The sequence below is a fragment of the Salvelinus alpinus genome, chromosome 2, assembly GCF_045679555.1.
Source record: "Salvelinus alpinus chromosome 2, SLU_Salpinus.1, whole genome shotgun sequence".
NCBI lineage: Eukaryota > Metazoa > Chordata > Actinopteri > Salmoniformes > Salmonidae > Salvelinus > Salvelinus alpinus.
In genome coordinates this window covers 17,460,052-17,474,204 of record NC_092087.1, presented here as the reverse complement: position 1 = coordinate 17,474,204, position 14,153 = coordinate 17,460,052, and the positions used below count along the sequence as shown (strand labels likewise).

At 41.7% G+C, this 14,153-nt stretch overlaps 1 protein-coding gene across 2 annotated transcripts; it reads left to right on the top strand.

Moving 5' to 3' along the window:
* Positions 1–294: 294 nt before the first annotated feature.
* On the top strand, positions 295–7,066 carry LOC139555149 (GATOR1 complex protein NPRL2-like). 2 transcript variants are annotated; one of them, XM_071368701.1, is made up of 11 exons: positions 295–812; positions 1,753–1,844; positions 2,123–2,291; positions 4,007–4,115; positions 4,201–4,337; positions 5,096–5,193; positions 5,400–5,436; positions 5,542–5,635; positions 5,725–5,842; positions 6,042–6,184; positions 6,341–7,066. In XM_071368701.1, the coding sequence occupies exons 1-11, from the start codon at positions 738–740 to the stop codon at positions 6,406–6,408; spliced, it is 1,140 nt and encodes a 379-aa protein (XP_071224802.1). In that variant the 5' UTR covers positions 295–737; the 3' UTR covers positions 6,409–7,066. The 2 variants fall into 2 exon arrangements, with proteins under 2 accessions (XP_071224802.1, XP_071224813.1); XM_071368712.1 differs by lacking the exons at positions 5,096–5,193; positions 5,400–5,436 and having other exon boundaries at positions 598–812.
* The last annotated feature ends 7,087 nt before the right edge of the window (positions 7,067–14,153 follow it).

The following is a 14,153-nucleotide window of genomic DNA, read 5'->3' as shown; positions in this document are numbered from 1 at the left end:
TTTCAGAATAATAGTGCATCAGATTAATTCATAAATCTTTCCAGAATAAAAGTTAACTGTATTATGTCGATCCATACAATTAGGATGAAGTTAAATTCAGTTATATTTTTAAGAAGCAAATTGCAGTACATGCATCAAATTAGTTCATACTGGATCTACATTTATTTAACATTTACTATAAAGATTTAATTTCCCAAATCTGACATCCATCAACTTGTTTGGCGTGTCCTGGAACGTACCCATCAGTAATGCGCAGTACGGGTAATTATTATGTTCGGGAACTCCACTATGTTTCATCGATAGCGCAAGGTTGTTGTTAACCATATAGCCAGCTAGCATACCACTTGTTCGATTGTATTTACGCTGTGGTATATTTTTTGCATGACATTTAAACAAATTGGTCGTCAATTGCAAGGAAATACAAGAGGATCCAGTTGTATGTTTACACATTAGCCAGAGAGTTAAGTTAGCTAGAGATAGCTGGACTAGCTAGCTAGGGTAGACTGTCAACAACAACCCTTCCCTGCTCTGTCAGGAATTAGGAGTCATCATAGCTACTAGCTAGCTACAGTAACAAGAGAGTGTTAGATACACAGCTACTGTAGGTCTTCAAAAATACTTATCTTCAATTGAGCATTCACATTGTCTGAGACCTGAGTAAGAGATTGACGCAGTTGGAGTTGCTTTCTTTCTTTATTATACTACCTGAAGTTTAAAGTCCTCTTTACAACGTCTTCATGGGGATGAGTCGAATAGAGTGTATATTTTTTAGTGAGTTTCACCCCACACTGGGACCAAAGATTACTTACCAGGTAGGTGTACAGTACAGTATATGTTTTGACAGTTTTTGCAACGAGTGTCAAGCTAACTTTTTAATCAAATCGCAATTTATTTGTCACATGCTTCGTAGACAACCTGGCGGGTAGACTTACAGTGAACTGCTTACTTACGGGTCATTTTCCAACAATGCAGAGTTAAAGATAAGATCAAAAATAGAAATGGTGACGCAGTGAATAACGAGTAAATATAACATGGTTACACAGTGGAGTAAAAATACTTTAATGTACTACTTAAGTAGTTTTCTTTGTGGTATCTGTACTTTACTATTTATATTTTTGACAAATTTTACTTTGCTACATTCCTTGACAAAATAGTGTTCTTTTTACTCCATACATTTTACCTGACACCCAAAAGTACTCGTTACATTTTGAATGCTTAGCAAGACTCACTAAACACAAATGCTTGGTTTGTAAATTATGTCTGAGTCTTGGAGGGTCCCCTGGCTATCGATAAATAAGTAAAAAACTACAACGGTGCCCTCTGGTTTGCTTAATATATATATATATATTTATTTAAAACCAAATTCTTTTAGACTTTTACTCAAGTAGTATTTTACCGGGTAACTTTCATTTTTACTTGAGTAATTTTTACTTTTAAAAATTGCTGGCCCCCGTGTTGAGGGTCAGCATGGCTGTGTTATTGCCTATCCTCACCACCTGGGGGCGGGCTGTCAGGAAGTCCAGGATCCAGTTTGAGGGAGGTGTTCAGTCCCAGAGTCCTTAGCTTAGTGATAAGCTTCGAGGGCACAATGGTGTTGAATGCTGAGCTGTAGTCAATGAACAGCATTCTCACATACTGTAGGTGTTCCGTTTGTCCAGGTGGGAGAGGGCAATAAAGATTGTGTCATCTGTGGATCTGTTGGGGCTGTGTTCTATCTTTTCCCATCTTTGTATTGTGTTCTATCCTTTCCAGGTTCCAGAGGAGTACATATCCCGTGAGCTCTTTGACACAGTACAGGTGTACATCATTACCAAACCAGAACTGCAGAACAAACTCATAACTGTGTACGTACACTTGGGAATTTACATTAGGATATTCTTATTCATGGTCCAATTTAACAACAGGTCTTATTTTTCTCTCCTCTTGTGTCTGTTACTTGAACTATGTGAAGAATTTATTTGGGCTGCAATTTCTTCCTTTCCTGTGGCGGTCCTCACGAGCCAGTTTTATCATGGCGCTTGATGGTTTTTGTAACTGCACATTTATAATGATGGACTGTCGTTTCTCTTCGCTTATTTGAGCGGTTCTTGCCATAATATGGACTTGTCTTTGATTGATGTAGAACGGCCATGGGGAAGAAGTTAATTGGTTGTCCGGTGTGCATCGAGCACAAGAAGTACAGCCGTAATGCTCTGCTCTTTAACCTGGGCCTTGTATGCGATGCAAGGACCAAGACCTGTGCCCTTGAGCCAATTGTCAAGAAGCTGTCAGGGTACCTCACAACGCTGGAGGTAAAAGGATCTCCCTGGAGGCTAGTGCTCTTTTTCAAAACATCACAAGATCTGAATGTCTTATGGGATATATACAGTGGGGAGAACAAGTATTTGATACACTGCCGATTTTGCAGGTTTTCCTACTTACAAAGCATGTAGAGGTCTGTAATTTTTTTTATCATAGGTACACTTCAACTGTGAGAGACGGAATCTAAAACAAAAATCCAGAAAATCACATTGTATGATTTTTAAGTAATTTGCATTTTATTGCATGACATAAGTATTTGATACATCAGAAAAGCAGAACTTAATATTTGGTACAGAAACCTTTGTTTGCAATTACAGAGATCATACGTTTCCTCTAGTTCTTGACCAGGTTTGCACACACTGCAGCAGGGATTTTGGCCCACTCCTCCATACAGACCTTCTCCAGATCCTTCAGGTTTCGGGGCTGTCGCTGGGCATTACGGACTTTCAGCTCCCCCCAAAGATTTACTATTGGGTTCAGGTCTGGAGACTGGCTAGGCCACTCCAGGACCTTGAGATGCTTCTTACGGAGCCACTCCTTAGTTGTCCTGGCTGTGTGTTTCATGTCGTTGTCATGCTGGAAGACCCAGCCACGACCCATCTTCAATGCTCTTACTGAGGGAAGGAGGTTGTTGGCCAAGATCTCTCGATACATGGCCCCATCCATCCTCCCCTCAATACAGTGCAGTCGTCCTGTCCCCTTTTCAGAAAAGCATCACCAAAGAATGATGTTTCCACCTCCATGCTTCACGGTTGGGATGGTGTTCTTGGGGTTGTACTCATCCTTCTTCTTCCTCCAAACACGGCGAGTGGAGTTTAGACCAAAAAGCTCTATTTTTGTCTGATCAGACCACATGACCTGCTCCCATTCCTCCTCTGGATCATCCAGATGGTCATTGGAAAACTTCAGACGGGCCTGGACATGCGCTGGCTTGAGCAGGGGGACATTGCGTGCGCTGCAGGATTGTAATCCATGACGTCGTAGTGTGTTACTAATGGTTTTCTTTGAGACTGTGGACCCAGCTCTCTTCAGGTCATTGACCAGGTCCTGCCCCGTAGTTCTGGGCTGATCCCTCACCTTCCTCATGATCATTGATGCCCCACGAGGTGAGATCTTGCATGGAGCGCCAGACCGAGGGTGATTGACCGTCATCTTGAACTTCTTCCATTCTCCAATAATTGCGCCAACAGTTGTTGCCTTCTCATCAAGCTGCTTGCCTATTGTCCTGTAGCCCATCCCAGCCTTGTGCAGGTCTACAATTTTATCCCTGATGTCCTTACACAGCTCTCTGGTCTTGGCCATTGTGGAGAGGTTGGAGTCTGTTTGATTGAGTGTGTGGACAGGTGTCTTTTATACAGGTAACGAGTTCAAACAGGTGCAGTTAATACAGGTAACGAGTGGAGAACAGGAGGGCTTCTTAAAGAAAAACGAACAGGTCTGTGAGAGCTGGAATTCTTACTTGTTGGTAGGTGATCAAATACTTATGTCATGCAATAAAATGCAAATTACTTAAAAATCATACAATGTGATTTTCTGGATTTTTGTTTTAGATTCCGTCTCTCACAGTTGAAGTGTACCTATGATTTAAAAAATTACAGACCTCTACATGCTTTGTAAGTAGGAAAACCTGCAAAATCGGCAGTGTCTCAAATACTTGTTCTCCCCACTGTAGGTCAAAGTGTTAATATTTCTCTTTATTTTGCAGCTGGAGAGTGGGTTCATATCGAATGAGGAGAGCAAACAGAAACTGCTACCTATTATGTCCACGTTGTTAGAGGAGCTAAATGCTACCGGAGCCTGTACCTTACCCATCGGTATGTGTGCATTTGTACTCAGCAATGTGTCAGACAGTCTTTTATCTTTCTCTCACACACCATTCGTTCCCTCCCTCTTATTTAGATGAGTCCAATACAATCAACCTGAAGTTGATTGAGCAGCGCAGGGACCCTCTGATCGTGCAGGAATACGACGTGCCTGTCTTCACTCAGTGCAAAGACCACTTCATCAAATCCCAGTGGGATCTCACTACTCAACAGGTAGGTCTTTCCGCCACCCCGACAGTGGCTCACACAGATAGACCAACGCCTCATCCATACCGGAAGCGTACCTACAGTGTGGCTGACATCCCATCAAGGGTTTCAGAGAAACAATGATTTGTTTATACAGTACCAGTCAAAAGTTTGGACACACCTACTCATTCAAGTTTTTTTTCTCCATTTGTACTATTTTCTACATTGTAGAATAATAGTGAAGACATCAACACTATGAAATAACACATATGGAATCATGTAGTAACCAAAAAAGTGTTAAACAAATCAAAATAGATTTTATATTTGAGATTCTTCAAAGAAGCCACCCTTTGCCTTGATGACAGCTTTGCACACTCTTGGCATTCTCTCTCATGAGGTAGTCACCTGGATTGCATTTTAATTAACAGGTGTGCCTTGTTAAAGTTAATTTGTGGAATTTCTTTCCTTTTTAATGCATTTGAGCCAATCAGTTGTGTTGTAACAAGGTAGGGGTGGTATACAGATAAAAGGGGTCCATATTATGGCAAGAACAGCTCACATAAGCAAAGAGATACTACAGTCCATCATTACTTTAAGACATGAATGTCAGTCAAGTTTCTTTAAGTGCAGTCCCAAAAACCATCAAGCTCTAGGATGAAACTGGCTCTCATGAGGACCGCCACAGGAAAGGAAGACCTAGAGTACTGTGCAATGTCATCATGCACCTGTCTCAGATTAAAGCCCTGATGAAAATTATGTTAGAAATGTGTTGAATTCTGTTGTAGATCCTGGCCTACATTGATGGGTTCAGGCATATCCAGAAGATATCTGCAGAAGCGGATGTTGAACTTAATCTAGTCCGGATCGCCGTACAGAATTTACTGTGAGTGCTTTAAAACTGGTAATATGATGCAACAGATAATGAACCCATTGGAATAGATTCTAAGAGAACTTCCTTTATGATGAAACATTTCCCTTTGAAACCATGGAATAGATACTAAGAGAACATTATTTATGATGCAACAGAAACATGCAACATTTCCCTATGAAACCATGGAATAGATTCTAAGAGAACATTCTTTTTCACAGGTATTATGGTGTTGTAACCTTGGTTTCAATATTTCAGGTAATGAAACTCAGTAACAATATCTTCTTTACATAATGTCTTCATCTGAAATGTGGTGTGTGTGTGTACAGTCCTGCTTACACACTGTATGTTGTGTCTCTCCAGTACTCCAATGTGTACTGCACAACCCCTACAGTCCAGAGCCTGATAGATGACAGGTCCATTCAGGAGGAGTGTCTCAACTATGTCACCAAGAAAGGTAACAGCCAGTTTGGAAAGTTGTAGTCAGAACGAGTTAGAATTTGTTACAGTCAGTGTATGATAAGTTCTGCTGTCTGTGTGCTTCAGGACAGAAGAGAGCCTGTTTAAGGGATGTGTTCCAGCTGTACTGCGGTCTGACTCCAGGCACCACAGTTCGCGATCTTTGCTCCCGCTACTCACAGCAGCTGCAGAGGGTAGATGAGAGGTGAGTTACCAATCATCCATGTTGACTCATGATGTTTATGTGGTTGACATAGACCTCAATGTCCATATCTATTTATTTGTTTATTTGTCAGGGACCATGTACAACATGCCATTGCACCAGATTTAGCTAGATAGCTAATCTTCATCTACTCGGAGAAGTGTAGAGAATAGTGTTGTTGATATCATGTGATGCTCAACAGGAGGCTGATCCAGTATGGACTGATGAAGGCTCTCATTCGCCGTCTGCAGAAGTATCCTGTTAAGGTGACACGAGACGAGAGGAGCCGCCCACCACGCCTTTACACTGGTTGCCATAGTTACGACGAAATCTGCTGCAAGACGGGTAGGTTAAGGCGTTTATGATGACACATTACTGGTTTTATAGTGATGACAAATGTGTTTAGGAAGATTAATAATTACAGAGGGCTGGATAAGTATTTTGAGAAATCATTCTATACTCTGTAATCTCTCATGGCAGTGCCTTTCCCTGTATTTGCAGGAATGAGCTACAAAGAGCTGGACGAGCGCTTGGAGAATGACCCCAACATAATTGTGTGCTGGAAGTGATACCCTGGCTTAATCAGCAACCACACTCACTTTGACAGAGAAAGCCATCTCTCTAACAAAGACAGACACGAGGTCCGATTGTACTGAAACAGAGGCCTCCTGCTCGTCTCTCATCTGACCCACACAACTGCCTGCTGTCCAGGAGACACAATGTGGATCAACCTCGGCCAAAGATGCCTTAAACTGACTTTTCTATCATTGTTGTCTGTGGACTTCATCCGAAATGTTCTGGAAATGATCTGTGCATTCAAAGGCTGAGACATGTAGGAATTTTTATACTACTAGTATGTCACCTGTTATCATCCTCAGGTTTTTCCATCCAGACTTTGAATCAATCATTGTGGAATAGTTTCATTCAGAACAATGAATGGAATAATTTAAAAAGAACACAAAAATTAGGAATGTGGCAGGTAGCCTAGCGGTTTAGAGCGTTGTGCCAGTTCAGAGAACATTCGGTAGTTCAAACTCTTGTGCCGACTAGGTTAAAAATCTGTTGATGTTCCCTTGAGCAAGGCACTTAACCCTAATTGCTCCTGTAAGTCGCTCTGGATAAGAGTGTCTGCTAAATGACTCAAATGTAAAATGTGCTTATTAATGTACCAAAAAATGATATTAATACCAACTCCTTGCAATAATAAAGATGCTTTGTTGATTTGAATGACCCATTGTCTGACTGTTTATCTCGCTCACTTCACCTACAGTGCCTTCAGAAAGTATTTATACCCCTTGACTTATTCCACCTTGTATTACAGCCTGAATTCAAAATGGATTGAGTTGATTTTGTTTCTCCCCCATCTACACAGTTTTTTCAATAAATTTGCTAACATTTCCAAAAACATGTTTTCACTCACATTATGATGCTCAACCCCATAATGTTTTTGGAAATGTTAGCTAACTTATTGAAAATTAAATGCAGAAATACAGTCTCATTTACAGAAGTATTCACACCCCTGATCTCAATAGATGTTAGAATCACCTTTGGCAGTGATTACAGCTGTGTCTTTCTGGGTAAGTCTCTACGAGCTTTGCACACCTGGATTGTAGAATATTTGCACATGCTTAAAAAAATTCTTCAAGCTCTGTCAAGTTGGTTGTTGATCATTGCTAGACAGCCATTTTCAAGTCTTGCCATAGGTTTTCAAGCCAATTTAAGTCAAAACTGTAACTAAGCCACTCAGGAACATTCAATGTCGTCTTGGTAAGCAACTCCAGTGTATATTTGGCCGTGTGTTATTTTTCTGCGGAAAGGTGAATTTGTCTCCCAGTGTCTGTTGGAAAGCAGACTGAACCAGGTATTCCTCTAAGATTTTGCCTGTGCTTAGCTCTATTCTGTTTCTTTTTATCCTAAAAAAAGAGTATACTCATAACATGATGCAGCCACCACCATGCTTGAAAATATGAAGTGGATACTCAGTAATGTGTTGTGATGGATTTGCCCCAAACATAACACTTTGTATTCAAGACATAAAGTGAATTTCTTTGGCACATTTTTTGCAGTTTTACTTTAGTGCCTTGTTGCAAACAGGATGCATGTTTTGGAATATGTTTATTCTGTACAGGCTTCCCTCTTTTCCCTCTGTCAATTAGTTTACTATTGTTGAGTAACTACAATGTTGTTGATGCATCCTCAGTTTTCTCCTATCACAGCCATTAAACTTTGTAACTGTTTCAAAGTCACCATTGGCCTAATGGTGAAATCCCTGAGTGGTTTCCCTCTTCTCCGGAGTTAGGAAGGACGCCTGTATCTTTGTAGTGACTGCGTTCATTGATACACCATCCAAAGTGTAATTAATAACTTCACCATGCTCAAAGGAATATTCAACGTCTGCTTTTTTCATTTGACCCATCTATCAATAGGTGCCCTTTTTTGCGAGGCATTGGAAAACCTCCCTGGTCTTTGTGGTTGAATCTGTTCACTGCTCGACTGAGGGACCTTACAGATAATTGTATGTGTGGGGTACAGAGATGAGGTAGTCATTCAAAAATCATGTTAAACACTATTATTCAGTACATGTGACTTAAGCAAATGTTTACTCCTGAACTTATTTAGGCTAGCCATAACAAAGGGGTTGAATACTTGTTGACTCAAGACATTTCAGCTTTTCATTTTGTATTAATTTGTAAAAATGTTTAAAAACATATTTCCACTTTGACATAATGGGGTGTTGTGTGTAGGCCAGTGACAAAAACCCCCTCAATATAATCCATTTCAAATTCAGGCTGTAACACAACAAAATGTGCAAAAAAGTCAAGGTGCGTGAATATTGTAATGGGATCATCAACTAGCGCATGGTCAGGGGGCCAGAACATGATTACAAATAATTTGTAGACTGCAAATTGACCACAAGAAGCCCAAACAGATATCATATTTGACAAAACATGCGTGGGAATACTTGGGAACAGATTTCCAAAATTAAAATGACTTGGAGCTGATTTCCTGTTTTTTTTACAGTCTTTTATGTCCAACAATGAAAAATCTAAAGAAATACGTTTTTTTACTTGAGGTGTGTGGGGGGGGATATAAAACTATTTTGCCTGCGGGCCACCAGTTGGGGAACCCTGGCCTAGTTGTTACAGTGTGGTAGACCCACATATCACTACCTGTCCTTTGTCTCCTTCTACAGGAGAGATAGAGAAGTACATTAATGGAAAATGGCAGAAGGTTCTGTCTGAAGGTGACTAAATTGGACGGCCAGGTCTGGATTGCTCTGTACAACCTGGTGCTGAAGGAAGACTGCCAAAGGAAATATGACTTCAACGAGAACTAGGGCTTAAAGGTACAGTAGCCTCAGCCAGTACTGGCGCTTCTGACAAGAGTGGCCTCTGAACCCTAACTTTCAAATCTATAGCTCAGGAAGAATGTCTGTTCAGATCATTGTCCTTCAAAATCTTTTCTTATCTCCCCTCCGATTAGAAGACAGATGAGGTATCCAGGCTTTGTTTTGACGGGTTTTTTCTCTTACTATTATTTCCATGATTGTCTCTTCTTCCTGAACATACGTGAGGATAGAATTATGAGCTCTGAGAACTGTGCAGGATAGCATAGGTGGTCTATCAGACAGACCACAATGCAGACAATAACAGTCTAACTCAAACTGAAACTTATTTTGTGTGTAGCTGTGGTTTCCTGAAAGAGGTGTTAATAGACCAGCTGTCCAACCTGGTGGAGCTCCAGCGCCTCCTCAGTCACCTCACTGTCACAGACCCTGCCCCTCCAAAGAAAGACCTCATCTTGGAACAGGTGAGGAAAACACACACACACACACACACACACACACACACACACACACACACACACACACACACACACACACACACACACACACACACACACACACACACACACACACACACACACACACACACACACGCAGGTTTCCGTTAGCCGGCTTTTGCCTATAAAATAAATGTAAAGCCGATGAAGTGAAGTTGTAGCTGGGGGGGCTGCATATTATACATCCCGATTTCACACTTCTGCACCATTCTCTCACTCCTTGCGCGCTGCCTTATGTGCATCAAATCACATTTTATTGGTCACATACACATATTTAGCAGATGTTATTGAGGATGTTGCTAAATGCTTGTGTTCTTAGCTCCAACAGTGCAGTAGTATCTAATATTTAGTATCAGCATGCGTCTGCTGCTGAGGAGAGAGAGAGCGAGAGAGGAGAGAAAGTTAAAGGAAAGTTAGAGAGTATGCCTACAGTGAAAAGCCTACCAGGGGAATGTCCTCTGTATGGACAACTTTTAATATGGTAGTGAACAAAGATGAGAAGAAAGTTGGCAATTTTGAAAATAAAAACATTTGTATTTATAATAATTTGTATTAATCATTATTATTACCGTATATCAGTGGTCACCAACCTTTTTTGAGTCAACATCACTTTCTGAGTCAAAATGCAAGCCGAGATCTACAGTTCAGATTTTTTTTCAACATTACTTAAAAAACGTAAGCCTATGCAACATTAACCTATGCAGTAGGCTATAGGCCCAAAACATTATCACCGCATATTGGCTTTGCTTGAATTGCCCTGCCAATGCATTTTTGTACTTCTCTAACCATTTTATTAAAATGATATTTCAACATTTGAAGTAGGCTATATGATCACACTGGTAATAGATCAGTTGTTATATTACTTGTGAGGCACAGCTGAGTGAGCATAATAATAATAATCACTTTTTTTATATTACTGTGCTGATGGAGCCTGCATCTGATGGTCAGTCAACGTCCCGCCACTCTCCCTTTCCTCTGCTGACACGGACCAAAAACACCGTCTTCCAGCTAATGGCAAAACTCAAATCGCACGACATTATTTCTGCCTCATGCACAAATTCATGTTGTTACTCCTATGACCAGAGAAAGTTAAACATTCCTCGATATTAAAAAAGACCCAAGCTACTAATAATAACAACGCAAGCCTATCGATACACTTTTCGACTCATTCATTGCAGCTGCAGTGCTGGTTGTAGTGCGAGAGAAGTAGGGAGAATGTGCATTTTATGGCTTATAAAAGTGTTGAATACAAAGTGTTGACAGTGCTAAAAACTTAAACATGAACTCAGTCATATAAACAGCAGCTCTTTGCTCAATTCATTGACAGTCTCTCTCTAGTCATGGTTTTAAACGTTTAGAAATCTCAGTATCAACTTTGCTATAGCTTTCTTTTACGCCTGCTACGCTACTGCAGACATGTTCATCTGAACCATCCGATTGGCCAGTAGTAGGTCTATAGCGCACTTGATCTGCTCCCCCCCGGGAAGGCAGAGTTTGTACCTTCAGAGATATGAAATGGTTCACAATGGGAACACGTCGGGTGCACCTAACACAAACAGCGTGAGACAAAAAAACAAAGAAAATACGAACGAAAGCCTTGTCATTGTTTTTTTTACAGAAATGTTTGGTAATCAACTAGGAATGCCTTGGCGATTGACCGGTTGGTGACCACTGCTGTATATCATTGTTATTATTGTAGGCCTATTTATTAATCTAAACAAGTTTTAAATATGCATAACATGTTTTGTTTTATTCTGTTGAGACATTTCTGTTTGCTAAATTAAGTTTGATCTGTCTTTTCAATTGTGTGCTCCGTATTTAGTTTAAGATAGGTTATTAGAAGGCTTGTTGTAAAATAAAAATAATTAGCCTATTGCTGTAATTTGTTGGGTATGGTAGGTACTAGTCTTTCTTGGTAATTGCTGCAATATATCCTGTTGAAAACATTTGTGAAGGTTTAAACCAGCTCGCAAGTGTTTTGTTTCATTCTGTTGAGCCATTTTCTTTGGCCAAATTAAAGGGAGACTCACACAGTCACACACTGTATCTTCGCATGTGCACAGGTTTGCTTCAAACTGTTCACAGCGTGGTATCCACGGGACCAAAAGCTCAAGGGCGTAACTTTGTGTTACATATTGGGGGGGTCAGGGTCAAAGGGTTTCCGGGGTCATCACCCTTCTACGGGGAGGGGGGGTCTGGAGGAATGCCCTCCATGAGATATTTTTTGTTAAAGAAATAGCTGTGAAATCCTGAACTTTACTGATAATTTGGTCAATATATCCCAACCACAACTGAAATACCAATAATTTCTGTATTACTTTAAACTGTTGGTCTACCTTAACAGCTCAGAAAGTAACCACATCTGGCAATTTGTTTGTAGAACGACTGTGAGAAAGTCAGTTCTGAGGTGCGTTCAGTTTGATTGAACGTTTGCTACGTTGCGTAACGGCTTGTACTGAACGACACGTTTCCCCAAACACTTTCTTCAACGTTCTTGAACAGACTTTGAGATAGCCTACGTTTACTCCATGTGGTAGGTGTGGCCCCTCCCCGTTTTTAAACTGGTCGTTCAAAACAGCACCGTTTAGGTTTAATTTAACATTGCATTGTTTTTTTCGTACTGAATACTCCAAAATTAATGGAAATAAAATGAATGGTGACACCATTAAAATATAATTTGAATGCTGATTGGCTGACAGCCGTGATATGTCATGAGTATGACAAAACATTCATTTTTACTGCTCTAATTACATTTGTTAACCAGTTTATAATAGCAAAATGGCACCTCGGTGGTTTGTGGTATATGTCCAATATACCATGACTAAGGGCTGTATCCAGGCACTCCATGTTGCGTCGTGCGTAAGAACATCCCTTAGCAGTGGTATATTGGCCATATACCACACCCCCTCATGCCTTATTGCTTAAATAAGCATTATTGGTCAGACTTTATTTGATAGTCCGGAAAGTCCATATGGTCGGTCATATGACAGATGGTCATACTTTAAACAAACTATCTGTTGATAAGCAACTGCTTGCTAAGGTTAGGGTTCGAGTAAGGGTTAAGGTCAGGGCTAGGGTAAAGCTTAAGTTTAGGGTTAGGGTAAAGGTTAAGTGTAGGGTTAGGATACGGGTTAAGGTTAGGGTTAGTAGATAGATAGGTGAAACAGATCAGGGTGTGACAGCAACTGTTTTTGTGCTTGTCTCCGCCCCCCTCCAGGTGTCACCCATATTCCCCTGTGTATTTATACCTGTGTTCTCTGTTTGTCTGTTTCCAGTTTGTTTTGTTTCAAGAAACCTACCAGCGTTTGTTCCCCTGCTCCTGTATGTTCTTGCTCCTGTTTTCTAGTCCTTCTCGGTTTTGACCGTTCTGCCGACCCTGAGCCTGCCTGCCGTTCTATACCTTGCCCCACCTCACTGGATTATTGACTCCTGCCTGCCCTGACCCTGAAACTGCCTGCCGTTCTGGACCTTTTGCACCCTCTCTGGGTTACTGACCTCTGCCTGCCTTTGACCTGTCGTTTGCCTGCCCCTGTACTAGAAATACACTTTTGTTTCTTCGACACTGTCTGCATCTGGGTCATACCTGAATCCTGATAGTACGAACTGGCCATGACTGACCCAACAGACTCAGACCAGACCAGTACATCATAACGCTGATGTCTGGGAGGGCACTCGCCTGGGCCACTGCAGTGTGGTAGCAAAAATCCGCCGTCTGCCTCAGTATGGAGGAGTTTGTGGAGGAGGTTCGGAAGGTGTTTGATTCTCCGTTGTCCGGGAGAGAGGTTGCTCGCAAGCTGCTCCGGCTACGTCAAGACTCCCGTAGTGTGGCAGACTACGCGGTGGATTTCCGCACATTGGCAGCTGAGAGTGCTTGGAACCCAGAAGCGCTGTTCGTCATGTTCCTACATGGAGTATCGGAGGAAGTAAAGGACGAGCTTGTAGCCCGGGAACTATCATCGGATCTCGACTAGGTCATCCCCTTGACCATTCGGATCAATGGACGACTACGGCACAAAGGAAGGAGTGGAGATTTGATTTTACTCGTCCGTCCAAGAATTCCCCCTTGCCCCCGAGGTATCCCGGAAGTTCCCCTGAGAGTATCCCGGAAGTTCGGCTCCGTTGCCGAGAGAACCCGAGGCTACTCGAGTTCCCCTGAGAGCCTCCGAAGACTGCCGGTTCACCTCTTCCCGAGCCCATGCAACTAGGCAGAGCTAGGCTGTCTCCAGCTGAACGGTTATACAGGCTTCACACAAAGAGCTGCCTGTATTGCGGGACTACTAGTCATTTCGTCTCCACCTGTACACTAAAAGACCATTTCATGCCATGTTGCTGTGGGGCAACCAGTCAAAATCTAGGGAAGCAGGTTTGTGAGGCGCAGCGTTCCCAGCCGAACCCCAGGGGAAACCCAGGTAACCGGATGTTCGGATGTTCGTTCCTTACACGGTCCACTCCTTGGTCCTGGAGTGTGCCC